Below are 26,556 nucleotides of genomic sequence, written 5' to 3'. Positions count from 1 at the left end.
AGTATGAATTTGTTTTGCAAGGTGATCTCGACACAAGAGATTGAGCAGAGCGTAATTACCTGATTAATTAGATAATTAATTACACACCATTGTTGTTGTCGCGGAGGACTTTGGTTCTAGCCGTAATTAACTCTTGTTCAAGACTTGACCAATCAGGTACTCGCAAGGAGTCTAGCAGGCGGTGTCCGGTAAGAGCATGCTACTTCGTACGCAGCAGCCGCCCTGTCTGTAGTAAGTACGCGTGACAATATGAGGACTTAGGAAATCTGTTAGGTAGGTAGTTGTGCTGGCATGCCATGGACGATGTATGGAATAAATAGTGTCTACGCGCCCACTCATCGTTGCCAACAATTCCCTTAGCAGTCCTGGAGTAATTACGTTAGTAGATAATTAGTGGGGTGTGTTATGCGGGAGATGCAGCATTAGCATCAGAAATATAATATTATATGTGGGCCGTCAACTTATTGCTGGTGATCTTCTCTTTTAGTTCCCTTCCTATCGGCCCGGTCAGCGCCCAGATTGCCTTGCATTCCACCTTTGCAAAGGGCGGAAGTACGCTAATGTAGGTATGTGCAGTACCATGACTAAGGTAGCCTTTCGTACGAATGTGCGTGATTCCTACCGTGCCCCAAACTTGGTTTAATTACTACTGAACCTGAGCGACTGGGCCGCTTGACCATGAGAAGCCACAGGTTTCTATTCGGCTTTAAATAGGAAAGTCGGGGCAACAAACTTCTCTAATATTCCCTAGCAGAGTACGGAGTACTATCCTTCGGAGCACCACTCTTCTTGAGCGATTTCGACTGATTTGTCTCGAACCCTTGGGCAGAATGGCCTAATCACCTCCGAACGGTAGCGTCGCCTGCCATCCTTCCGAGTCCCCTCTTCTCCCCCAAAGACAAAACAAACAACCTCTTCCCCGCATCTAACCACCCAGCCAGGCAATAGTCTCGTGGCTAAACCTCATTTAATCCTTAAGCCGATGCAGAACCGGAGCTGGTGTCACCGGCGTCGGCGGGATCGTCATCAGAACCAGTAGAGCCAGCAGAGCCAGCAGAGCCAGCAGAGCCAGCAGAGCCAGAAGATCCGGACGCGGCAGCCGCAGCATCGTCAGCAGGGGTGGCGACCGCGAGGGCGATAGCGGCGGTTTCGACGGTCCTGCTGGGCACAACGGTCTGGGACCGCTCGATACGGTGGTGGATGGCCATCAGGCGCTCCAGCTCGAAGGCCATGAAACGCGCGGTGAGGCGGATGCGCTTGGCGGCCTCGCGGAGCACCTCGAGGTTGGGGTCCCTCAGGACGTCGTCGACGGTGGACTCGATCAGGTCGGCCTCTTGGTGGACCACGCGGATGTGGCCCCTCAGTCTCTCCGCCACCTCCGCGAAGGTGGCCCGATCGTGGAGAAAGAGGCGCGAGTGCTGCTGCTGCTGCTGCTGCCGCCGCTGCCGCGAGGGTTTTGATTAGTACATGTCTTGGATGTGAGATAGACAGCCGGGAAGCCTGTGATGAAGAGGAATGTGCCGAGGCAGGAGCTCAACTTGAGAGTAGCAGAGCGGGAAGGGTTGACTGTGGGGAAGCCTTACCTCCTCGACAACGGAGCTTCTCGCAGTCTCGGTTTGTCTACCGTCCATCTTCGCCTTCTTGCGTTGATGCGTGTACGTTTATGGTATTCGTTGAAGAGCTGCTGAGATGACGATCTCTAACGCCTGTGATGCAGAGGACAGCGGATGAAGAGCCACTCTTTGGTGAGAATGATGAAAAGAGGTAGAGAACAACTGACTTCTTCGGGACCAGAAGCTCGCAGAGGGAAAATGACTCTGCTCCAAGCCCCGGTCAGTGCTTAGGAGTTGAGCGGAGCCATATGAGCACCCATTAAGTCCAAAGATCAGACCGGTTGAAGTGCTCTTTCCAACGGCTGTATCTCGGCAATCGATCTGAGAAAGGATGGTGTCGATGAGCTATCTGGCGGAGCTAGACCCCGTAGGTGACACTGCGAGCACCTGCGTCACGACAAAGACGCACATTCAGAACGGCTTGAAAGTTCTAAACGCCATTGGAGTATACCGTGAAGCCCCTCGCACGTCACAGCGCTGCCTTGAGCCCCTAGCCAGCAGAAGAAGAAATCTATAGGTGTCATTCATTCTTACATTTTTGGTGGTGGATGGAGTTTATAAATGCTCTGGGGGCTATAATTAGATAACGTATTCTCACTTCTATGACCTCTCATCTCTGAGGTCAGGGGACGGGTATAGACTCGTATTAACGAGAATCATTTGTCTAATCCTACTGACGACAGCATCGTGCCTGAACGCCTGGCCAATAAGCAACGCAATCAGGCATTCTATGTCGTGAAAATTACCAGCGTGTGTCCGAGAGATGGGTTTCAAACTCAGAAGCTGAATCACATGTGTCCTTGAGTCTACGCCAAAAACGTTTGTGGACTTGTGGCTGAGGGACGCCAGGTATCTGGCACCAGCAAAGAGATTATACTCGTCAGAGAACAGAATAATTACCGGTAATAGAGGCCAGTGACTTCGCGTGAGTCAATGCCTTAGGTTTTCCTGGAAGATGTCTGAAAACGGAAAGCAATCTGTATGTGCGTTGAGAGAGATGCCATCAACAAATCTTGTCAGACTTAGGAAAAGTTCATTCGCCTGAATACAAAGGTGCAACCAGTGCTCAAAGAGGCATAACCTTTCGTGTGTCTTGTGTCTTCTCTGATAGGGATATTTGTCCTTCTATTGGGGACAAGCTTCTGGGACGTCTCGAGGGGAACCACGGCCACCATGACCAGAAAGACCAAGATATCCTAAATGTCACCTAGGCAATCACGTAATTAATGCATGGGTACTTCATATCGCGACTATTGTTGTGTCCACTGACAGTTCGCTAGGTACAAGGCTGTGCGTCCATTGTTTTATGTTACATACCAGCGACTTGCTTACTCTCGTAATCCGTCTTGGAAGTCATCCAACAACCACCATTCACCTAGTGGAGGGGTTAACTATGACAACATGTCTGGGCCAAGTTAAATTCATGTCGGAGGTGGCAGCACGCTTGAGGTTTGAAGCGAATTGGTAATGGATTTCAATTAGCACACAACTTGCTGAAGAAACTAGACTAAGCGTAAGACTAGAACGCTCGTTGAGAGATAATATGAGACTGATTGCTAAGATGAGTGCACAACCTTGGCAGATACAGCTGTGATGTAGAAGTGCGAGCATTCAAGACTGACAGAGACCTGCCTCGGAAAGGGCAGGGAACTAACCATGCCGAGGCGGCCTTCGCTCCACATTAAGGAGTTCCTTCCCAGAACCTTGCGAAAATCCTGACCAGTTACATAGTAATCAGTACAATACCTAGTCTAACTTTGAATGATACAAATAAGAAACCAAGTTAGGGGAACAAGGTGGATTGAGGAGTGGTAACTGCGCAAAGGGACGGGATGTTATTAAAGAGATCACGTGGGTGGTTTACAGCTTTTGTGAAGAACGACTAAGGACCGCTCTGCCCAGAAAAATTGCTGGCCGATAACTAACGCTTCCTTCCTGTCGGGTCAGCACCGCACCTCCGATTTCGGCCGTTCATACTGTGATCCACACTCGTCCGTGAAGCACGCGCAACACGGAGTTGCCGTCTTAGTCACCAAATTAAACTCCGGAGTTTGATCTGTGAGCGCTCAACTTCACACAGAGGAGTGCTTCTTTACTATTCAACAGTGGATAGCAGAATGGAAGCACATACTCGAGTCCAATAAACCATTTCCCTTCTTTTGCCTTTGTAGTAGGGCGCCAATTGGCCATCCCCTGGCCCCCCTCTCTTTTCTCTCATCGCCGGGCTTGGCGCTATTGTTTCCGCGCGGCCGACCGAACCGTGGATGAAAGCCACTGTCCGTACCCCGTGCCGATAACCACGGCGGCCGTCCGGGACCTTTTTGGGCCTGTGCAATCTCCTTTTCTCTCATCTCTCACCAGAGATTGGTGAAAGGTCAGAATGAAGGACGGCGGAATCGGCGGGTTGGAGGCATCCAGAGAGCCTCCACCACTGCAGCTCGACGGCGTCAAATCGTCGTCCAGATTGGCGGCAGCGACCCGGCCCATACCGACATCGACCATGGCTCCGGAGCCGAAAGCCGGCAGTACGCAAACTGAGAAGTGGAACACCAAAAACCTCGCTCTGCGGCTCGGCGCCGACCTCATCAGCGCCGCCTCGGCTGCCGTGATGGTGGCTCCGATAATTTCCATCATCGACCGGTACGGGAACCCAACCCCCGACCTCCCCCCCCCCCCCCCCCAAAACAAAAAAAAAAAAAAAAAAAAAAAAAAAAAAAAAAAAAAAAAAAAAAAAAAACCGGCCGACGCGCCCTTGACCGTACTGCCACCTTCATCTCCTCCTCCTCCTAACTCTCTTGGCCAGGTCTATCATGGAGAACGCCTCCGGCCGCCGGTCCCTCGCCGAGTCGATCAAGATCTCCATTCAGGCGCTCCTCCGCACGCCGCAGCGCGTCGTCTTCTCCAAGCCGTTCGCCCTCATCTTCGCCCTCTACGGCGGAACCTACCTGACGGCGAACTCGCTTGACACGGCCACCTCGACGGTCCGCGCCCTGCCCGCGACCCACGTCAGCTCGGGCACGGCCAAGTTCGCCGCCTCCTCCGCCGCCAACATCGGCCTCTGCATCTACAAGGACCAGGTCTTTGTGCGCCTGTTCGGGCCCCCCGGCGCCACCCCGCGTCCCGTCGCCCTCCCCAGCTACGCGCTCTTCGCCCTGCGCGACTGCATGACCATCTTCGCCTCCTTCAACGTGCCCCCGCTGCTGGGGCCCGTCCTGTCGCGGCGCGTCAGCGACGAGGTCCAGCGGTTCGTGTCCGGCCAGACGATGGCGCAGTTCGCCGCCCCCGCGACCCTGCAGCTCGTCAGCACCCCCGTGCACCTGTGGGGCCTGGACGTCTACAACCGGCCCGGCGTGACGAGCTGGCGGGATCGGTGGGCCGTGGTGCGCAAGAACTGGGCCGTCAGCACCGCCGCCAGGATATGTCGCATCGTGCCTGCTTTCGGGGTGGGTGGCGTGGTCAATTACAAGGTTAGGAGGGGCTTGATGGAGAGGCTGGTCTGAGCAGCCCAGCTCATGCCGGACTGGGTGTGCTTGCTTGCGTTTATGCCCTGTATACCTTTTTGTTTTCCCTTTCCCCTAAGCGAGGGCTTTGCGTTCTCCTCTCTGCTCTGATGACGAGATTCCGGGCTGCTGGCGGTCGGGTTGCTGTGCAATGCGGCAAGGTACTCTGGCGTTGATACCACGGGTTTAGATGGCAGCTTCTCACATAGACTTATAGAGAGCGCTGGGTAAATCGAAGTGAGACACGTGAGCGGTTTCCAAAGCACATCCCGTCAGGGGCCATGAGGGTTTCGATGTCCACCGTCGTCTAAATTCTGCTTCTTTCCGTCCTGCCGCTATTAAAGAAATCCCGCCTCCATCAACATCTTGACGATCTTATCCGACTGCTCCTTTGCCGGGTCTTTATAATTCTTCCCCTCGCCGGTGTCGATGAAATTCTCCCAGAACTTCAGCCCTTCGATACCTTCCTCCCGGCATAGCACGCCCCTCTCCTCGGCCATCTCGAGCTCCTCCTCCGCAACACCAATACTCCACCCAAATCTCTCGGCCGCGTCCCGCGCCGTGACGCCGCGCCCGAACCTCCGCCAATCCCATGGCACTTCCCGCTCGGGCGGAATCTCATGCAGATCCTTCAGCCAAGCCAACAGCGCCTTGATCGTGGTCTCGTCCGTCCGGTCGCGGCCCTGTACCACCTTGACGCCGGACTTGAACGTCCTCAACCGCACCGGCAGGCCCAGCTTTTCCCACAGCGCCGCGGCCTTTTCGAAATCCGCGGGGCTCACCAGCTCCACCCCGCCACGCGCGCGGTTGAACATGGCCCACAGGTCGACGAGCGAGATGATCCCGCCGGCCTTCCTCAGCACCCCCCTCCGGTCGTCCGTAAGGAACTCGGCCAGAGTGCGCGCCAGCTCGGACAGGTACAGCGAGTCGCTCCCGTCCGCTCCGCTGCTGCTGCCGACGATGTCCTTGGTGGCCACCAGCCCGAGCTGGTTGACCGAGTCGGCCAGCAGCGCGTTCTCGCCCGCGCTGGAAGCGCCCTTTACCTGCCGCGCAAAGGACTCGGCCAGCGCGACGACCTCCTTAGCCGATGCCATGAGCGCCTCGAGATCCTCGAAGGCGGAGCCAATGACGAGCTCGTTGTTTTTGCGCACCGCTTGGCTGTGGTGCTCTAGGCCGGCGATGCCGCCTATCTTGGCGCGGGACTGCGACGTCGGGGTGGTGGCCGCCGGTGCGGATGCCGACGATCCGGTGCCAGGACCGTCGAGGGGAGACTCGCCCGGGCGAGGGGCTTTGGGGATGGGAGGGGCGCCTTGAAGGAGCCATTTGCGCTGGGTCATGGAGCTCTTGAGCCTCTCGTAAAAGATCTTCTCGCCTCCGCCGCGGAAGGATATTTTGATGCTTTCTGGGTTATCGGCGCCGGAGGCTAGGGGGCTGTGGGCATGGAGGACCGGGCCGGGTGACTCGGTGTGTGCCCGTGTCTGCGGCGCCAGCTCAGGAGGCAGGTCGTGAGAAATCAGGGCGGCGCCACAGATCTCGCATGATAGCAAAGACGGGTGATTTAGGAAAGTACACCGTGGGCATTGAAAGGATGCGTCCGGATCGGAGCTTTGAGGTGACGAATCTCGCGCCAGGTCACGCCCGAGCGAGGGATCTGCCCCAGATTTTGGCCGGACTGGGAGCGGGGTCTGTAACGCTGGGCTGTTAGGCTGCCTACTGGTAGCGTTCGAAATTGCCGCCTTCAAAATATGTGTCAGGCTGGGCTTGATGCCACAGGCGAGACATGGCGGAAGAGGAGTGTGGACGTTGGCGGTCGTCGGATCAAAGTTGGACGGCACCGGGTTTGAGAAACTACAGATGGTGCACACCCATGTTGCGCTGCTTGCCGGGGCAGCATCAGCCTGCGACACCCGGAATGAACCATCATGTTGCTGGGCAGGCGAGGATGTGCTGCTCCGCGAAGGCGTACCCGCAACAACCGGGGACCGAGGTTGGAGCGAGGCGCGTTTCGTCGGCTTTGGGATCAAGGTGATCTTGGCCGAAGATTTGAGAAAGCCGCCCTGGATAGAACGATAGGACGTCTCAGCATATAGTCTTAATAACACGGAAGGGAACATGGATTGCTGGCGAAACATACGTAGAACTCAAACCGTTCCACGTCCTTGAGGTCGAGGGCGACGGAGTGCTTCCGCGGCTCGGCCTTGTCAACGTAGCATATTCGATGAGAGGTCAGGTATATCTGCCCATTTTGATGATTTGGTAGCTTGAACTTTCTGGAACAGCAACCTTGTTAGCGCCTGGGAACGGTATGTTTTGGCAGCCGCGAGGTTGGCACTCACCCCTCATAGAGCCCCACGTTGTCTTGCACGAAGAGCAGGTCCTCGTCATCACTGACGAAGGTCGGACGCAACGCCCCGGTCAAGTCGATGTGTTTTAAAAACATCCGTCATCTGGGCGCAGGTTGTCTCGATGTCGCTGAGAGATATTTCAACTTGTTGATGGCGGACGGGCCCGTCGCAGAGTGTTAGCTCTCCCTGCCTGCATCAGGAAGGCATGTCTGCACTCACTATTGATTTGGGCTGATAACGTCAAGATCTCGGATAACTATACGGATTACTGGCTACGGATGTAGATATCCGTGTTCTGACCGGAAACCCGCTTTGCTGCAAGCATGCTCATCTATTGCACATATCGGAGTTTACAATCCGGACCTGGCAAGGGTCTCCGTACACTAGTGCTCGGAGAGTCCAAGTGGCGCAGCCTCGGCCCCCGCAGGGACTCCTTTTTCTTCGCAGCGCACAACACCTGTGTGGACTTTGCTTTCGTCAACCCTGGCGCCGGGAGTCTCTCATTGCTTTCCGAACTTGCTTCCGAACGTCTTGTCACCGCTCACATCAACCAACCCTCATCAGTGAAATCGACGCTCTTTGGCTTGTGCTGAGGACAAGTCCAACCCACACATGATCGATCGAAGTCCTTGATCAACAACGGCCTGGAAACACCATCACGCACGAATCGACGAAATCTGCCACCATGATGCCGACGTGGCCCGCCGCTCCGCCTTCGGGCGCCCAGCCACCAGCTGGCTACACAGCTTCTTACTCCGGTAAGTTGAGTCGGAATAGCCAGGGTTGACTTTGTGATTGAACTTCCACACGCTGACCGGCTGTTTTAGCAGCTCCTGCCTACACCGCAGTACCAGTCCGGCAGTCATTCGGCCAGTCTTACTCTGCCCCACAACCCTCCTATCCGACCGCGCATACTTACGGCCCCCCCCATTCTCCCTCGCCGAGCACAGCTAATAGTGCAACAAACGTGAATACCCCGTCACCTGCAGCGCAGGACCAGACCCAGACCAAGACGAAAATCGACTGGCCTGATTCGGTCCGCCGATATGTCCAGCGAGCCTTCATCCCTGCAAATCTAGATTCCAGTGTCTCACGCGCAGAAATGGAGGTCAAGTTGAAGGAGACAATAACTCAGGCCAACGAGAAGGGCGTCATGTACACCCTTGACTGGGACAAGATGCCGCTTCCGCAAGAAATGATCCGGGAAGAGCGGGCGAGAGCCTTACTTCCGCTCAACTCTAAACCACAACCCCAAGCCCCTACCCAGTCTACCACTACCAAGAAGCGAAAGTCCTGGGATCTCACGGATTCGGAAACCCCGAATTCGCCCTCGGCGACGCCACCGCCTTGGCGGTCTGGGGCTGGTCGCCTTGAGGACCGCGTTAGCTTTTCATCTGACCGGCGCCTGCCCAGTGAGGAGCTCCCCAAATCCAGTAAGTTCAACAGGGCGGACAAGCGCCAGAAGCGTCAGGAGGGGGAATACACGACGTTCCGTGAGGAGACACCTCCGCCGAGCGACGGTCCGGTTGTTGGCACCTGCCAGGACCTAGAGAAACGCTACCTCCGTTTGACCGCGGCTCCAAAACCTTCACAAGTTCGTCCCCCGCACATCCTGCGTCAGACTTTGGAGCTCCTCAAGAAGAGGTGGAAGAAGGATCAGAACTACTCGTACATTTGCGACCAGTTCAAGTCCATGAGGCAAGATCTCACGGTTCAGCGTGTCCGTGATGACTTCACAGTTGAGGTCTACGAGATACATGCTCGCATTGCCTTGGAGAAGGGGGATCTTGGTGAGTATAATCAGTGCCAGAGCCAGCTCAAGGGGCTGTATAAGCTGGGTCTGAAGGGCAAGGCGAACGAGTTCAAGGCGTACCGGATTTTGTATTACATTCACACAGCGAACCGAACGGAGCTGAATAACGCTCTGGCGGATCTAACTGCAGCAGAGAAGAAAGACAAGGCCATCAAGCATGCTCTCGATGTGCGTTCCGCCCTCGCCTTGGGCAACTACCACCGGTTCTTCCAGCTCTACAACGATACGCCGAATATGGGCGCGTATCTCATGGATATGTTCGTTGAGCGGGAACGCCTCGCCGCTCTGTGTAACATCTGCAAAGCGTACGTTTCCCCGCCTCTCAACTCGGGCGGCCCAGACGGATTGCTAACCCTGTCACAGGTACAAACCAGATGTGCCTCTGCGCTTCGTCACCGAAGAGCTCTACTTCGAGTCAGATGTTGAGGCAGCGCAGTTCATCCTCAATCATGACGGTCAGGACCTCCTCGCGGACCGGGACGGCACCATCGTCTTCCTGGCTGGGAAGGCGGGCCCACGGTTCGAAGAGGCGCGCGCCAAAGCCTTCTCCCGCGTGGACATCAAAGGCCAGATATGAATCCGTTTCTCGGCCGCCTTTGCATGTTGTCCCCGATGCACCTGGCCACCGAGCCTTGCCATCCGACGGGCTAACTTGTTCCATTTCGTTCATGTAACTTCTCCTTTCGCCAGTTGGGCGTTGCGATCGATACAGCACCGTATTCTCGATACCTTGATTCTGCTCGCCGGTCGGTTACTTGAGCTTTTGTCGGGAGCTTGCTCCCTAGAAGGACCATGAAGCTTGACGACAGCTTCACGTATCCTCGCGTGCTCTGGCGACAACAAGTGTTTATTTCTTCTTGTTTCTCTTCTTGATTATATTGCCAGCTTATTTCGCCAAACGCCTCTCAAGGCCCGCCGGTTTGGCCTGTTATCGATATCCGAGAGCAGCTGGCTGAGGTTTTTTTCAGCCTTCCTCCATTCGCGTTGGGCTCATCGGAAAACCTCTGCGTTGAGATGGAGCGTTAAGCTTCTGGTTCGATGGTCAGCTGCGCCGTGCGCAATCGATCCCATCTCCGGATCTGAAGAGGCCGCAATGCAATCGGTCTCTTGGTTGGCGACACGTCGCGTTTTGGTGTTTCTGCTCTCGGAAGGCTCCGGTGCCAACAGATACCCCTGGTGGATGTTGTGCGTTTGGATCGGACATCCTGCATATGTCTCGCCGTAGGATTTCAAAAGGGCGGTCCAGATCGGTGTTGGCTCGGAGTTTGGTGCTGGGGCGTCAGGGATATGATCACTCCAGTCTGTAGTTTAGGCAGGCTCAGCCTTTTATCAGGGCCGTAGATTTGCAACCGTAGTTTTCTGACCACCGTTGATATCTTGGTTCTCAGGCTTAATATCCGCAACGGATTGCCACCGGGCAAACCGTTGTCGCTGCAGTCCCTGCCCCAATCAGTGTGTTACTGCATGCCATCCGTGGAATATCCGTAGTTCCTACTTGGATCCCAACATGTTGGAGCTCGGTATTGTTTCAAGAGCAGACGTCGCAGAAAAGGTAGTGGGACAATACACCGAAGTGGACATTATATTCATTCTTTCCAGCTTTTCTGTGTTGTTACCTCCCTTCTAAGTTCGAGTTTGGAAATGGGTTTTGCCTAGTATGTGCTCATTCTCAGACTGAGACGAGCTCTAGGCGCCGCTGGACACTCGAGTCTGATCCCCAATCATTGCGTAACGCATTCCTGCGTGAGCGAGGAAAGCAAGCTGCGTTAATTTGGGAGCTTGGATCATTAGCGCCTATCACCAAGCTCGTCGTCATAGAGGGCTCTTTAATTCAGGATAAGCGGCAGAAATCTGGATGCTACGCAGTGAGTGCACTGCAACTCCCTTTGAAACATCCATCACCACTGTTCATATCATCAACTACAGCCCCATTTGTATCTCGCAACCGCCTGGATCGTCGCAAAACTTGGAGGGCAGGGTTGTGCTGGTGGATGCGCGGGGTCAAAGATTGATCGACTTGCGGCAGTTGAAAGAAGGCTCGTGAGAAACTACGGACTTTGAAGGGGCTTGGCCGATGGCGTCCGAAATCTCTAAATCACCAGCAAATCAGACGTGTTGCAGATGCGCGCGGTCTCGCGGCGCCGTCCCAGACGCCTATTTTGCAGAAACAAGACTGACCTACTGGATCGCGTTGGCTCGGCGCACTTCAGCCACGCCGACAACCCCAGAAGGCCTTTGTTCATGTTAATGCCGCATACTTGATACTGTACACTCCGTCCTGTGGAGCAGACGCGGGGATCGCCAGGGCAGCATTGGCCTGCGGCTGCTGCAGGATTGGGGACCTCTCTCTGCCTGCTTCAACGGTAGAGGAGCTGGATCCTTCCTAGCAGGGAACGGGAAGCACACACCCGAAACAACTGACCCCACTGACCCACTGCTTGTTGGGTACTTTTTGTCACCGCCAAGTATGAAAACCGCCATCGAGCCAGCTCCTCCTTTCGAGGTCATGCAAAGCATCTTAAAGAAGAAATATTTTCACGATACAGGAATACAGTTATGGAGTTACTAGCCATCAATGACGTTCTCCGTCAACGGGATGATGGGAGGCTGAAGTTGGTGAGGGAGGTGAGGGAGGATACCCGGTTCCTCACAGCAGAGAGACGAGGAGGGGAGGCAGGGTAGGCTTAGTTATCGATAAGCCATGCCCGGTCCATCGAGGCAACCATCCAATACCGGCTTCTTTGATACTTGGGAAGAAGATGCAGCTGCGGATATTGCATTATTGGTGAAATGCAGTGACCTGAGCACACAGGTGGGTATCATGATAGGTAGCAAGGTGGGATGATATACTTTGCAGAGGACGTAGCAAATGCCGCCAATGGGAGCGTCTTGTGCTGGTAATTACCATGTAAGAACAGTACGTCCACGGGTACTTGAGCCTTTTGTGTGTGTGGCCGTGGTCGCAAGTGGCTTAGATGGAGGCGGCACTACAGGGTGCTCAGCCAGTCATCAGCGCTCGGAAAGCCAACAGAAGGTCCAGAAAGAACTTCCCCTCGATCAGTTGGTTGTTGAGTGACATCACTCAAGGCACGTGAATCCGAGAACGAGACGCCTGTTCCTGACAACCGATCGATGTAGCCAAGACGGACATAATAACGCTTGTGGGGATATGCTTCGGGGACGCGACAGCCATCTCCCGCGTGAAAAACCAAACACTCCCTGGGATCATGTTCTCGATCTCAACTCTTGTAAGTTCTGCCGTGATTGTGATTTGACTCAGCCAGGTTTAATCCAAGCCAGCAAGAAGCTGGATTCCCTTGTTTGGTTTAGCGCAGAATCCAAGCCGGCCGTGCCCTTCTTTATGTAAGAGCTTGGCCTGGGTCGTTGCCCCTGGTCGAGTTGCCTCCTCCCCGCCGCCCACATTCTGCGCAATCCGTTGTCGGGCCTTCGACTCTCGACACCATTGCTAACGACGACCTTGCCTAGAAGCAGCGATCACCTGTGACGAGTTTAACGTGCTTGAAGTGCGTGGTAGAACAAATTAACAAGGAACTGTTCCGGCGACAACAGGCACTGGACTGCACGACGAGCACTGCAGCCAAAGAGAAACTGGCGCACGTTTTCTGGCGTCAGCACCCCACGCCATCAAATCGCCCGCCAAATCCTCGGACACAGCGAGGGATCCAACAAGCAGTGCCCGAGGCAACCCGAGAGGGATAAAAAAAGCCCTGACAAACATTTGAGGGCCCCAAAGAGGAGGAAACTACCCTGTCATCGCTGCGCATCCGCTCGGCAGCGGGACACTGGCCGATTGTTCGTTACACTGATTCAAAGCCAACCGGTGGACTGGTGCGACGCATAAAGTGCTGGCTGAAGCAATCAGCCCATCACTGACTTTCTTGCGCTGCGAAATTCGAGTCGAGTCTGCACCCGGATTGCCCGGCCCCAGGGCCCGCACCTGACACCATGAAGGTACGTCATCCCAGCTGGCTGCTGCCGGCAACGAATACTCTCCTTTCACGATTCGCTCGTCTCTCGGCTTGGGACGTCAAGGGACACGAACGCAGCGCCAGTGCTAGCTGCCTGCCGGCCAACATTGCCCAACCTTGAGAGTCTGTTGGGACGTCCTCGTTGCTTGCGCGACGCAAGCAATTGCGAGCTCTTGCTGGTGTCGATTTCTCTTTTGGCGCAAGTTGGATCTACCACAGGGGAATGGTAGATCACGGCTCTCAAAACCAACGTCAGTTGCTGACCGCGATGCGTCCTCTCAAGGTTTTACGGATAGGGAGACGGTCCATCAAGGACGAAAAGGGCAAGCCGCATATCAGCATCCCGCAGAAATCTGCAGTCGCGATCGTTCCTCCCAAGAAGGTGCGTTACTGAGATCATCGCTCCGTCCTTGAAGCCCTCAGCACGCAAAGCCCTCCTCACTGTGGGCCTCCGCACCCACAAGCATACTATACTGACGCAGTCGGTGCCGGAAAGGTCATCCGGGCGCTTTACGACTATACCGCCCAGAGTCCGCAAGAGCTGAGTTTTTCGCGCGGCGATTTTTTTCACGTTATCGGGCGGGAAAACGACCCAGACTGGTACGAGGCATGCAACCCCGCACTGCCTGACGCCCGCGGCCTGGTGCCCGTAAGCTTCTTCCAAGCTCTCGGTCGCAACGAACGCGACAGCGGCCAGTCGCAGCCGGACAGTGCGCAATCGGCGAAACACCCCGACCATGATTCCGGTTACGGCGAAGCACCGGCGGCGGTTACTCCACCGGCCCCCGCCAGCCAGCGGAACTCGAAGTCGAGCGGCAAACCCGGAGCTATGGTCTACGGCGTTGTTGTCTACGATTTTCATGCTGAGCGAGGCGATGAGCTGGAGGCCAAGGCGGGCGAGGCCATCATCGTCATCGCGCAGTCAAACCCCGAGTGGTTCGTCGCAAAGCCCATCGGAAGGCTCGGCGGTCCCGGCTTGATTCCCGTCTCGTTTGTAGAGATTAGGGACATGGCAACCAACACCCCGGTTGCTAATCCCCAGGAAGCGGTGCGGAAAGCGGGCATTCCCAAGGTCGAGGAGTGGAAGAAGATGGCTGCCGATTATAAGAACTCAAGCATCACACTCGGGAAGTTCGAAACGGGAACTCAGGCGCAACCGATCGAGCAGGGAATGGAGCGCATGAGCCTCCAGCAATCTAGCGGGCGAGTGAGCCAAAACTCGGGGTCCAATATGGTGAGTTGCCGTCACGCTCGCTGGATGGTGGCGTTTTGGACAGCCAGCTAACGAACAATATCAGCAGCAGCAGGCTCAGCAGGGTGGCTACGTTACGCAGCAGAGCCCTGTTCAGCAAACCCAGCCGTCGCTGCAGAACTCGCAGCTACCCGCGCCCGTCTCAGCCCGCATTCCCAGGTACTGCTTTGCGGAAGACAAGTACTGGTTCGTTATTGAAGCCGAGCTGGAGGACGGCAGAACCTGGGAGCTGGCACGATATTACGAAGATTTTTACGACTTCCAGATCGCGCTCCTGACCGAGTTTCCTGTTGAGGCCGGAACTACCGGGAAGAAGCAGCGGACGCTTCCCTACATGCCGGGTCCCGTCAACTATGTGACCGATGCCATTACGGAAGGGCGCCGCCACAATCTCGATGCCTATGTTAAGAATCTACTTGCACAACCTCCATACATATCAAAATGCAACCTGGTCAGGCAGTTTTTCGCCCCAAGGGAGGGTGATTACGAAATTGATCCGAGCACGCTCGAGGAGGAATACCGCCTATCAGCCGGCTCGCGGCCCTCGTCTGCCGATTCACCCGCCAACCCCGCTTCACGCCAGCCGTCCCAGCAAAACCTGGGCGGTTCCGGCTACGGCAACCTTGGCGGCGCTCGCCAACCCGGCCAGCAACAGCAACAGCAACAACCGCCCATGGCACGTCAAGTCTCCTCTCTCTCGCAACCATCCCAGAGCTCCCTATCGCCTGGAATGCAAACAGCTGGGTCCTTCATGAAGGTTAAGCTCAGCTACAATGGGGATATCATTGCTATCAAGGTGCCCACCGACGTTACGTTTGAGAGTCTGTATGACAAGATTGTCGACCGCCTCAAGATCCCGCCTGGCGAGGAGCTCCAGTTATCGTACAAGGACGAGGCGACAGGCGACAAGCCTCCGCTGATGAGCAATCATGACTTAGACGTGGCGCTGCAGAGGAACGAGAAACTGTTGTTGTATGTTGAGTAACGGGGCGCCAGCGGTGGGTTCAACCTAACCCGGGTGGGCTTGGAGGCTTTATCACTTCTATTTCGATGATTTATCTCTTTCGGAGGTGCCGGGGTTTCACCTTTTCTCTTGTTTTTCTTCTTACTATGGCCTTTTCTCTGTGCTGTGCCTTTCCCCATCAAAGTATACCCGACTTTGTCTTTGTTCCAATCTTGTGTACTGCGATGTCGGATGATTGATCTGTTTCTTTTTTTTTTTTTTCCTCTGGCTTGTTGCGATGGTTTCTTGGGGGCTGGGATGGAAGGAAAAGGGATGGAGAACCAATGGATCAAAGGATGACGAGTAGGTGTAGTGGATCATCCCTCTACCGACGACAGTTTCCCGGGATGGTGTTCCACGGCGGCACTTGCTTGGATCCCAGATACACGCAGTCGAAGGGGTTGCTGGGAAGTGGTGCGGTGCTTGAACGGTGAAATCGAATAACGGCACGGCCGGGGTTTTCGGCCTTCTTCTTTGCAACCCCTATTTGGACAAAGGGCGGAGGTTCTGATGTTGACCATGGGTTTCGGAGCGGGATCGAGGAAGAAGAAGGGATGAAGGGGAGGAGGTTGGAGCGGGAAGCGCCTGTGGGGTCGGAAGGGGGGGGATCTCTGAGGTTTGGAAACGCCGGGGGTGAGCGGTGGGAATGACGAATGACTTGGCAGGAAGGAAATGACCGGGATGGATGGATGGATGACTTTGATGGCCGTATGAGCGTACGGATATTTGTGCGGGCAATCAAAAATGGCTGGTGAGGAGCTGAGTCCCGAGTCTCATGTTCCTGGGTGTTATTGAGGCTTTCGCGTGTCCTCTTTTCGGGAGCGGAAAAGAGTTTTGTCCTACTCTGTCTCGAACTGGTTTGGATTCGGGTAGAGAGGTAAGGATAGGTCAGATAAGCTAGGGATCTTTCCAACATTAGATCGTCATCATATCCTGCCTGGATCACGGGTTGCGCGGTGTAGTGGCATCATCCTTGGCAAAAAGTTTTGAGACTTCGCTCCTTAGATCTGGAGAGTCACCCGGTTCCTACACTAACCGCAATTCCGAGAGCGCTGTTGAACCGGATCACCATGCACCAATGTCTCAACGCAAGCAAAATTGAAATGGTGAGAACGTGTCAATCAGTATCGGTATTTTGCGGGTACGCAAGCAGCAGCAGAGATGACAAAAGCGCAAACCCCGTCCAAGGTCCCCGTCCGATCCGTACCAGGAACAAAAAAAAAACGTCAACCCTCTTTACCTCCCGAGCGCCTTGAAGGTAAGTGAACTGGTGGTATATAAGAACATGAAGAAGCTCGAACAGTTCGAAAAGCCCGGATGCACAAAACCGCTCTTCAATCTGACTCAAAAACAACAAGTGCCAGCCTCGTTCGACAGTTTCTCCCCCTCTGACAAGTCTCTTCGCCTTTTCGAGACGGACTCGAGCAGTTCCTTTTTTTCCCTTTTATACGATGACGTGCGTGGACATGTGCTCAACGGCCTCCTTGATCGTCCTCAGCATCCGCTGGTTCAGGCAGAACGGACACCGCACAGGGCGATCGTTGACCGAGACCGGCCCGCCGCTCGGGATGGGCGTCAGCGTCAGATCCTCGCCGCCGGAGCCGGCCCCGACGGCCGACCCGGAAGCGGCCGGGGGCGGTGTCGGGGCGATGAAGCGGGGGCCGGCTGCTGTCGCGGACGGCGTCGAGCCGGCAGCACCGGCAGCGCCGCCATTGCCGGCGCTGGGCGGCGGGCCGACGCTCGCCCTCGCGGCGCTGACGGGCGTCGAGATGGCGTTGACCGCGGCCACCGCCTGTTGCGCGTAGGCCTGGCCGGCGGCGAGGCTCCCCAGGGGGGGCAAGCCGCGCTCGGAGCGCTCGCGCGCCTCGCGCTCGGCGGCGGCCTGGGCCTCGGCGTCGGCTTCCTCCTGCTGCAGGGCGTGTAGGGCATTCTGTAGGACGACCTCCGGATCTTCGTCCGCGTTGTACATGGGCGTGTCGCCGTTGGGGTGGACTCCCGGATGCTGCTGATGTTGCTGCTGTTGCTGCTGCTGCTGCTGTTGTTGTTGTTGATGTGGGGTGGAGGGGGCGGCAACACCGGCCTGGGGGTTCTCCATCCGGCGGACGATCTCGTCGCGCACGCGGGCGCAGACGGCGAGGGACGCCTCGACGCCGACGACGCGCTGGACTGCCTCGCGGATGGCGGCGGGCGAGACGTCGGGCGTGACGTTCATGAAGCGGGGGACGGCGTCGACTAGGTAGGGTATGTCGTCGGCCGCATTCTGGACGGAGCCGTGGCGGCGCTGGCGGCGGATCAGCAGGCCGTAGCGCTTCTTGAAGCGATGGATCCAGCCGGGCGAGAACTCGGGCGGGGTCTCATCCTTGTAGCGCGGAAGCTGGGTGAAGATGCTCTTTGCCTTCTCGGCCAGTTCGTCGTTTGACGGGATGCGGCCCGAGTTCACCGTCGTCTGGTGCCACAACAAGACGAGCCTCTCCACGTCGGGCCAATTGCCGAAACGCAGGCGCGAGCCGGACAGCTGGGTGTCGCCATCGAGCCGGGCATATTTTGGGGAGAGCGAGTGGGAGACGGTCGATTGCGAGATGGTTTGGTTGTACTGGCTCTGGAACCAGTCGATGCAGGCTTTGTGGCTCGGGCGCACCGGTTGCGAGGACGCCCAGCGCCTCAGGGCGCGGCGCTGATCAAGGGTCAGGGAATGTCTTTCCTTTGCAGGCGTCGGCGTCGGCGTCTGCGTGGTCGTTGTTGTCGTCGTCGTCGTTGTAACAGCGGGCGCAATCTCGGCCGACGACATGGCGACGCGACGGAACGCAACAGGCGCGTTGGGCAAGTCGACTCTTGGCGGAGGAACACCCCGAGTTGTGATTGCGAGGCTTGGCTTATAGTGAGTTAGTTGGAATCGAATATGGCGGTTTTGTGATCGTTGTAAAAGGGCGAGAGGAGTGGGAAACGCCGGGTTAGCCAGAACCTTTTTGGAAAAGCGGGGAGCTGTGCGGGGGCCCTCGACCCGGTTTGTTCGCTAGCGCGTTACTCCGTAACTAACGTTAACTTTAAACTAATCCGTAGTCCTGCACACGTGAGGGTGGGCAAACAACCGGGTAGGTTCTGACTCCCCGAATCCTTTTTGCTTGAAATTCCTAAGCTTGTTTTACTCTCCGTTCAGTCCTCTTCCTTGGTTGCCCTTCTCATCCCCCTTCTCCTCCTTATCCTATTACTCCGATTTCACCTGTTCCTCTTCATTTATCCATATCTCCAGTTCAAAGTCAGAGAGGTCACAGGTAACTAACTATCACCGCTAGTTAATCGATTGGCCTCCGCTTCTTTCGTTATTTGAGCCCCTTTCATATTACATAGGGTTAGGGTAAATATCAGAACCATGATCCGGATAAACAGCAACCCTCGGAAGAGGAAGACGGCACAACGCAAAAACACCATGTAGAGTTCCATTTTTTAAAAAAGAAATAGCGCAGGAAGATCTCATCCCAGAGGACTCCAAAAGGTTAGAGCATATCTTCAGAAATTACTAGGTTGGTCAACGGCTCGCTTCTCCATCCGTACCCTGTCCAGATCAGCCTCATTCATCTGGATTTCGGCTATTAATTACGGTCTTGCGCGACGGTGAGAAGATGCAAGTCTAAGGAGAAACTGGCGGCAGCGGCGGAAGGGCAATCACTAGTAGGGGAAGCACTGGGCCGGGATCAAGTCACTCCCACCACCAGCCTGGAGCCAAATAATTAGGCGTGCCGTGTTTGGCAATGAGCTCTATAATCTTGTTAATGCGCAGGTTTTCTCCCCCCTGCCCACAGAAGGCGAGCCGGCAGCCTTCTTTTAGCAACGAGAAACAGATTGGGAACGTGAATGCCAAAGTGAGCGACGTCGGTAAGTCGCTGAGCACCTAGTTTTTTAGCGACATCAGTATGATTTTAGTCAACACAGAATGAGAATGGCGAGACCAGAGTCAGGGGAGCGAGATGGGCCCTTCTTGACACTGATGAACTAACGCTGTATCTCCGTTCTATCAAGCACAGCCTTTCCATTTGGAACCACATCCCCTACCCCTATTTATTTTGGATACTTATTGTTGGGGAGTGGTACTGGACGAGTTCGTCATGGTTAACGAATGGCTTGAAGACGAAATGTTTGACGGCTTGCTTTAGTACATCTTGGATCAGTCTTTCACTTGAGGAGTATTATGGGTTAAGTTTAAACAAACTTCACAAGGGAAAGCGGTTATATACCTGCCTATCGATGTTATAGAGACGCCAGATGGGTGACGAAATGGTTGCGAGTCGAGCAATGAATGATATGTCCTCGATCAGCCATGATGTCGTGATGCCGGTAGTCCCCTGACCCTAGATTCCTTCCAAAAAAGACTTGATTACACGACTTAATTACACTTTTAATTACAGTTACCAGGACAATTACTACATGACAAGGGAAAACTAGGAAAAACTACCTGGCCAACGTGATGCCGTTTGTGGCAACAGAACATCGTGCCTTACGCAAGAGCTCGTGGTCCAACCGCTATCGAAACATGATTGTCCACAGCTTTCGGGAACCCCCCCCCCCCGCGCTGGGCCCCCTTTACCAATTGAAGCTTCTTTGCTCCTACCCAACCGTTCTTAGTATCCGCCCAAGACAACCGTATGCAAAACGGCATCAAAAGACAGCTCATTCCGCACCGTACACGCCGCTCCGGCTCGGACTTTGAACATGCCGTGTGGGCCCAAGACGAACTCGGGCTCGCCGCCGATGCTGACCCGCACCTTGCCCGCTGCCACACTGCACAGCCGCGTCTTGTCCGCTTCGGCATCGAGCAGCAGCTTGTCACCCGGCTGAACGGTGTCGACCCGGAAACCCACGTCGTCGCAGACCGGCACGGCGGTATGCGGCGTGCTGGTGGTGTTGGAGAGGTACGGTTTGGAGAAGGCAATCGCTGTTAAGACGACAAGTGTCAGTTTGTTTGTGAACCATTTCAACTCGGTGATCTGGGGAGGGAAGATGGATGCCCAGGAACGGTATTATTAGTGACATACTTTCCGGCTCGGCGATAATAGATGTCCCGCGGATGCGGCCTGGAGCTATTTCCCAATCCTCCATCTCGATCATGTCATGCGGGCACTGGAACGTGCCGTGAGAGGCGAGTGCCGTGGCTGTTGAGAGGTCGAACAGGCTCGACGAGGCAGGAGTGGTAGAAATGCCGTCATCGACGGTGCTCTGCTGAGTCCGCGGTTCTCCATGAAAGCCTGCTTCATTTACCTCCTTGGACGGCGCGGAAACGCCAGGTGATTGTGCGGCTGCACTTGCAGCCAGCGAGGTCCGCGTCTGGGTCGACTTCGCCAGGGTGCACTGCAACTTCTTGCCGCCAAAAAGGCAGTTAGCGCAGCAGGGGTACCGTCGTTTTGCTCTGTCGTGCGCCGCCTGGGACACAACCACACAACCCTCAAAGGGCCCTTTCCCTTGCCGGCATCTCTTGCACTTCCTTAATACTTCGTCGCCGGTGACCTGGATGATCATGGCAGCGACATCGCGAGAGCTCTTCTCGATGAAGGGCTTGCGCCTGCGACGCGCGTCGTACTTGACATCCCGCTGTTTTGGTAGGCCAAGGAGATGCCTCATCGTGGTACTTGACGGCATCTCCGTTGTTGAGTTCACTCGTGGTTGGATATATGCCCATAGATCCGCCGCGTTGCCCCTCCTCAGTAAAGAAACTCTAGTTTCAAGATGCCGGTATTCTTGTTCTTCCCGTCCCCTGAGCCCCAGCTGAGGCTTTTTGGATGCGAGATAAGGGGGTAGTTGCGCCTTGGGTATGGGACTGCCACCGGTCAGGGGTTCCCGAGAGACGACTATGGGAGGGGCGTCGGCTGAGGTCTTGCCTCCTTTGCGCGGGGAAGTGGTCTTATTTTGATAATTTCCCTTGACCGTGAAGGTCCCGTCACAGTTGTCGTTTAAACAGGCCGCGAAATGGACTCGCTAATGGGAGGGGGAGGGTTTCATCAGCCAGGGCCTTCGGGCAGCGCCATCTGCCAGGGAGGAATCACTGTACCATAAAATGAAAACCTAGATCAGATCTCTTGCAGTGCGAACTGCGGCAAGTCCGTACCGGGCAAACCCATGGCCTGCCAGGAATTGTGTTATCTAGCTGGTACCCTGCTGGAAGCAATGAACCATATGTTGGGACGAGCTCTCCGTTCTCATCTGGGACGGCTAGGTTAGCCCCGGTATCTCAAAAGCGCTGAAATGCCTAGTATTGCTATTACCTGGCCACATGGTATACGGCCTGCCAGGCTCTGCTTCGACGATATTGGTCGGGACACCATTTGTCGTGATAGGTGTTGCTTCTTGAGATTCTTCGATGGCAGGGCCGATGTTGTCTTCGTCGCCAGTGTTCGGAGTGCCTTCAGCGTCCGCCCCATCCGTCTGGCTTTCTTCCTCATCCCGAGGCTCTTGGGGTAACTGACCACCGTGGCCGCCGTCATCTCTGGACTTCAAGATTTGGTCTGCACGCTTCTTACCCCATTGTTTGTGGGAACAGCTCTCTTGACCGTTGTGATAAAGACAATTGGCACAGGCAACAATTGACCTCAGAGGCCCATCCTCGGCCTTGGAGGATACCATGACGCAAGATCGGAAAAGACTAAAGCCGTCCCTACACCTTTTGCATGGTTCAGGTGCAGCATCTCCAGTAACCTGGATTAGCAGAACCGAAATGTCGCTGGGATGAGTATCGTTGTATGGGTGGGTAGATATCCAGGCCTCGTTCCAATCGAGATCACGAACTCTTGGTAACGACAGCAGCTCCTGCACCCATCCCGAGGACGGAATTCCCAGCCGTTTATGTTTGACGAGGTATGGCTGAATGTAGCCCAAGAGAGCACCCGTATTTTCATCGCTGGCAAGACTGTCATTGTGTACTCGCTTGCTCGGAGTCGACAGAGTATCTAGGTCAATGTCGTCATTGCCTTCCAGCATACTCGCGTCTTGAACACCAAGAAGCTGTTTCCCTGGTCCCAGGGTTGGATACGAGGGTTCTACCGCTGGAGCTTCGGTAGGGTCGGGAGGGCCTCGGGATATCACAACAGCCGGGAGAGGAGCTGCTAGTTTATTACCCGGGCGACGTAGGCGGCCGGTTGTGCGCTCTGAGAGCGTTCCGTCTTCATTGTCATGTAACTGTGCGCCTCGATGCCCACGCTAGCCAGAACTATTAGCTTGGTAGATATGAGCGTCGGAGGCGATTCACTCACGTTGAAGTGGCTTCCAAGCTCTCGAAGTTTTGCAAACACCTTACGACACGATCTCACAGGGCAGATCCATGGACGGCCTGGGGTAGTGGTGGAGAACTTGTATCCTTCCGGAATAAGGGCGCCGTACGTTGGTATCAAAAACCCTCTCTCATCTGGACCTTGTTAGAAGCAGTGTTTATTAGAGGGGCTCGGTGTAATATCAAATACCAACCTCTCCACTTCGAATAGGCACGGTCGCTTGCAGCCATCGTAATGAACGAAGCATCGTTGTTTGTCCTGCTTTTGCTTTCGTCCTTGTCACTTGGCTGCTCCACAGCCTGGTCACCATCCAAGATGCTCGAGATACTCAACCATGTGCTGTTCTCACTTTGTGTGTCGAGATCTTCATGAGATAACGAGGTGGCGGATTCGGCAGCCAAGCGCCTTTTGTTCGAAGAGAACTGCTCGGAAACCACGGGCCGTTCTCGGGCCTCATGTGCTTGATGAGCATCTGAGTTTGGAACCCAAGAGAGAGGGGTCGGTGATTTTGAACTCTTGGTCGCTTGCTTAAGATCGACTACAGAACTAGATGACTTAGCGATGCCTGGCGTTCCGAGGAGAGCCTCGGCCTCCTTCCTTCGCCTCATGGTTTCGAGGCGCTTCTTATGAACATTGGCCATCACACCAGAGGCCCATCGCTCTAGGCAAAACTTATTCAGCAACATATTCAGACGTTCCAGCCTCAACAATTGACATACGTTTCAAAGCAATGCTCGTTGCCGTCCTCCGTTCCTCATCCGTCGCGTACTTGGTCTTGCGCGCACTAGAGGACGCAGATTGGGCCTTTGACGGTGTAACCGAGGTACCTGTAACTGGCGTGGTAGATATTCGACTCGGCAGATAACTGATGATTTTGACTGGCTTTGGCTCCCGCTCCGCGAGACGACCAGGTGTGGCTGGCGGATGCGCGTTGGACGAGGACAGTTCGCGCGTTGTGGTATTATTCTGCGGTAGGGTAGAAAACCCGGTCCGTTTCATCTTAAATACCCGTTTTGGCAGGCCATTTTGCACGGTTTGCTGCGTCGAGTTTGTGTCGACTCTTGTTGTCGCGGCACTGTCAAACACGGCTTCCAAAGCAGCCGGTGATTTGTGCGACGGGCCGAACGAACCAAAGGCTTTATTTGCCGGGTCTTCCATCGCGGGAGCCCGCAATGGCGCGGCATTACCGCTGGTATATTATTAGTCTCTAAAATGCATTGTTGTTGCCTCAACTGGCCATTATTGCGTGCCTCACGGGCAAGTGCCAGAAGGTAGAACACCCACTCTAGTGAAGGCAGAAGTGGCTCGGCGTACGCGAACGCTCAGAGTGCCGAGTCTCTTAAAGTCACGAATAGGCAGCACTAATCGGGAGAATAATAGACGGTATTTTTACGTTAGGGAGCTTCTCGCGGGTATTGGTTGGTGACCGACTGAAAGGGTGGCTGTTATGTAAATCGGATAATTACGAGTTCGATGCGGCTGGATTGTTTTGAAGAGAACGATTAATTAAACCAATCAATTTCGCGTAGGTGGAAGGCCCTACTTAGCCAATGAGGTCCGTGCGTTTAGCTCCTGAAAAGGAAGTAGTGAAGGAGCATGAACACTGGAACAACCGTGGAAAAACGATGTAAGGAATGAAATCATGATTTATTTGCATGAAATATAGTGTTTTATTTGAAAATGTTTTCAAAGGGTTTGCTACATATTAGTATGGCACAATCTCAGATTCTTACTCTTGGACCGTGCGTGGTTAAGTGCTGACAAAGAAGGGGGCTTCGTCGATGACAACCCTATTTAGCAGCCCCTGTGATAGAAAAGCAATATCAGATTGCCGAAGCCCATACTCCGTACATACCTCTTGAAAACAATTTAAATCTGCCTTCAAAGACACGAACCTCGAACAAGTTCTATTTTGCAAAACATATTCACATACTACAATATATTAACCCTTGGCTTTGGTTAAACCACAAACTAAGTCGAACTGTTAATTATATCAGAGATTAATTAGCTGATTCGGTGGTCATGGGTCTGTAGAGGAGATGCCCGCACCGTCCTACACCGTTCGCACGGCAAACATCTCTCTAATCTTTGTTAAGCTTGATTCCTGACCGCAGTAAAGTGCAATAAATAAGAGCCCTGATTTTCCAAACGCTTACTGGAGGGGAATGTCGCACGAAGTACACTAAACTCATTCTAATAGCTTTCTATCCGAATAAGTTCCTGCCTTCGACAGAAGCTCAGAATTAAGTGACCACCGCGACAAGATATGTTTCAAGCTATTCAACTCTATATTATCTCGCTCGATCCATCCAATGCCCCCCTAATTATCGGCAAGTTGCTCATGCACATTGAACCGCCACAACAAGTTTACCAAAGCCTTCCCCGTCACCGGCCGCACACGAAATACTTGTCAGCAAGCCACGGACACCAGCCGTACATTGCATTTCGACCGCGCGCTCATTCGCGCCAGTTCATCCTTGTCTTCCACGGCTTGTCCCTGTGTTTGCTTGTGCCCTGTCGCCGCCAGGGTACGGCTGTCGCTGACGCTGACGTTGGCGCCAGCGCGGCACCGGAACCGCGGAGAATGGCCGCGAAGGATCGTATGCGGGGGCCAGGGGTGGAGGTAGCCAGCGGGGGGTCAGGGCGGCGGGCGGCGGGGACGGCTGCTGCGGGCTCTCCCTCCTCATCTGAGGCCGACGGGGAGGAGGGGTTGGCGGCGGCGGCGGCGGCGGCGGCGGCGGCGGCGGCGGAAACGGGGACGGTGTCGGCGGCCAGAGGGGCCGGGAGAGATAACCTTGCGGCTTCAGCAGCAAGCAGCCGTTCCTGGCACTCGGCCCAGGCTTTGCATTTGGCTGCCATGTGACAGCGCAGGTCCTCCAGGCTCTCCGGGAGCATGGTGAGCATCATCCCCCTTGGCATCGGGTGCCTGAAGAACCTCCCCAGGACGCAGACGGGCACCACGAATGCGCTCTGGATGTACACCCAGCTGGCACTGGGCTTGGGGAATTGCTTCCCGGGATGGAGACGGAGCGGCGGGTACGTGTTGCTGACCCGCTCGCTACCCAAGAAGGAGCGAAAGTCCTCGGGGCACTTTGACCTGTGCCGTGGCTGCTTCCAGGGCGGGCTGCCTTTGTTCTCCTCGGCGCAATATGAGGAGACGGTGGTGATCAACACGTGGGTTGATTGCATGGAGGGGCGTTGGAGGATAATGACAGGATCTACAAAAGAAGAGTCAGCTGAATTGTGACGACGGCTGGAGGAAAGCTAAGGCACTCACGTCCTAAGGCCCCATGCGGCAAATGTCCCGTGCTGATCAGGTCCTCGATAGCTTCGGGGTAGCACTCCCTTTTCTTGTCTGAGCAGAAATATTAGCTTTATTCTTCGACATAGAACAACACGAGAGATTATAATATACGTAAGAAGGCGATCATCCCAGGTCTCCAAACAGGGGCTCCAGCAGCGGCATCGCTCCGCCATCGTGGTTGAGTATTCGAGCTCATGATACCGCGTTGCCCCAGCCGCATAATAAACAATAAGAATAATAACGATCGAATTGGGGGAATATAAAGCTGGGATTGACTTGTGAAGATCACTTGGAGTTCTGATTTTGTATCGAACCGTTCTGCACCCAAGTTGGGGGAGAACTCAGGAATATATACATGGTCAACCTGGGCGGCTTACACGTCCACGCCAACAGAGATGTAGAACTTCTGGGAGGGTTTGAAGCATGCAGACGCATACTGTATAACATGCGTTGCCCAGCCGTTGGCGTGAAGCTTTTGGCT

The 26,556-nt window shown here is 54.9% G+C and overlaps 7 protein-coding genes across 7 annotated transcripts; 3 read left to right on the top strand and 4 right to left on the bottom strand.

Moving 5' to 3' along the window:
- Positions 1-974: 974 nt before the first annotated feature.
- Positions 975-1,631, bottom strand: P884DRAFT_269544 (uncharacterized protein; the record flags this gene model as incomplete). Its single annotated transcript, XM_069442279.1, has 2 exons — positions 975-1,442; positions 1,584-1,631. 2 exons carry the CDS (start codon positions 1,629-1,631, stop codon positions 975-977), a joined length of 516 nt encoding a protein of 171 aa, XP_069297869.1.
- Positions 1,632-3,993: 2,362 nt separating this feature from the next.
- On the top strand, positions 3,994-5,113 carry P884DRAFT_299553 (uncharacterized protein; the record flags this gene model as incomplete). The annotated part of the gene is made up of 2 exons (XM_069444693.1): positions 3,994-4,253; positions 4,417-5,113. The coding sequence occupies 2 exons, from the start codon at positions 3,994-3,996 to the stop codon at positions 5,111-5,113; spliced, it is 957 nt and encodes a 318-aa protein (XP_069297868.1).
- Positions 5,114-5,451: 338 nt separating this feature from the next.
- On the bottom strand, positions 5,452-7,553 carry P884DRAFT_200006 (EAP30/Vps36 family-domain-containing protein; the record flags this gene model as incomplete). The annotated part of the gene is made up of 3 exons (XM_069438265.1): positions 5,452-7,170; positions 7,248-7,383; positions 7,450-7,553. 3 exons carry the CDS (start codon positions 7,551-7,553, stop codon positions 5,452-5,454), a joined length of 1,959 nt encoding a protein of 652 aa, XP_069297867.1.
- Positions 7,554-8,143: 590 nt separating this feature from the next.
- On the top strand, positions 8,144-9,848 carry P884DRAFT_199364 (SAC3/GANP/Nin1/mts3/eIF-3 p25 family-domain-containing protein; the record flags this gene model as incomplete). The annotated part of the gene is made up of 3 exons (XM_069438226.1): positions 8,144-8,216; positions 8,289-9,576; positions 9,635-9,848. 3 exons carry the CDS (start codon positions 8,144-8,146, stop codon positions 9,846-9,848), a joined length of 1,575 nt encoding a protein of 524 aa, XP_069297866.1.
- A 3,680-nt stretch (positions 9,849-13,528) lies between these two features.
- On the top strand, positions 13,529-15,497 carry P884DRAFT_277409 (uncharacterized protein; the record flags this gene model as incomplete). The annotated part of the gene is made up of 3 exons (XM_069443069.1): positions 13,529-13,642; positions 13,757-14,494; positions 14,595-15,497. 3 exons carry the CDS (start codon positions 13,529-13,531, stop codon positions 15,495-15,497), a joined length of 1,755 nt encoding a protein of 584 aa, XP_069297865.1.
- A 4,576-nt stretch (positions 15,498-20,073) lies between these two features.
- P884DRAFT_223310 (uncharacterized protein) lies at positions 20,074-24,178 on the bottom strand. Its single transcript, XM_069439555.1, has 8 exons — positions 24,056-24,178; positions 23,491-23,960; positions 22,965-23,432; positions 22,754-22,905; positions 21,770-22,700; positions 21,556-21,707; positions 20,546-21,482; positions 20,074-20,445 (listed from the first exon to the last, which is right to left on the bottom strand). Exons 2-8 carry the CDS (start codon positions 23,927-23,929, stop codon positions 20,132-20,134), a joined length of 3,393 nt encoding a protein of 1,130 aa, XP_069297864.1. The 5' UTR covers positions 23,930-23,960; positions 24,056-24,178; the 3' UTR covers positions 20,074-20,131.
- Positions 24,179-25,228: 1,050 nt separating this feature from the next.
- On the bottom strand, positions 25,229-26,271 carry P884DRAFT_306627 (uncharacterized protein; the record flags this gene model as incomplete). Its single annotated transcript, XM_069445115.1, has 3 exons — positions 25,229-25,989; positions 26,049-26,126; positions 26,187-26,271. 3 exons carry the CDS (start codon positions 26,269-26,271, stop codon positions 25,229-25,231), a joined length of 924 nt encoding a protein of 307 aa, XP_069297863.1.
- Positions 26,272-26,556: the final 285 nt, after the last annotated feature.

Source organism: Thermothelomyces heterothallicus (genome assembly GCF_042370625.1).
Source record: "Thermothelomyces heterothallicus CBS 202.75 unplaced genomic scaffold P884_scaffold_10, whole genome shotgun sequence".
In the NCBI taxonomy this organism is placed as follows: domain Eukaryota; kingdom Fungi; phylum Ascomycota; class Sordariomycetes; order Sordariales; family Chaetomiaceae; genus Thermothelomyces; species Thermothelomyces heterothallicus.
This window is presented reverse-complemented; position numbering and strand designations above follow the sequence as displayed.

What these genes read in the sequence shown, in the direction of transcription:
- P884DRAFT_223310 (XM_069439555.1), bottom strand. Translation starts at nt 23,929, where the DNA reads ATGGAAGACCCGGCAAATAAAGCCTTTGGTTCGTTCGGCCCGTCGCAC. An exon ending in AACGAGCATTGCTTTGAAAC is followed by an intron (nt 23,433 to 23,490) that starts GTATGTCAATTG and finishes AGTTTTGCCTAG; the next exon opens with AGCGATGGGCCTCTGGTGTG. An exon ending in AGCTTGGAAGCCACTTCAAC is followed by an intron (nt 22,701 to 22,753) that starts GTGAGTGAATCG and finishes AGTTCTGGCTAG; the next exon opens with CGTGGGCATCGAGGCGCACA.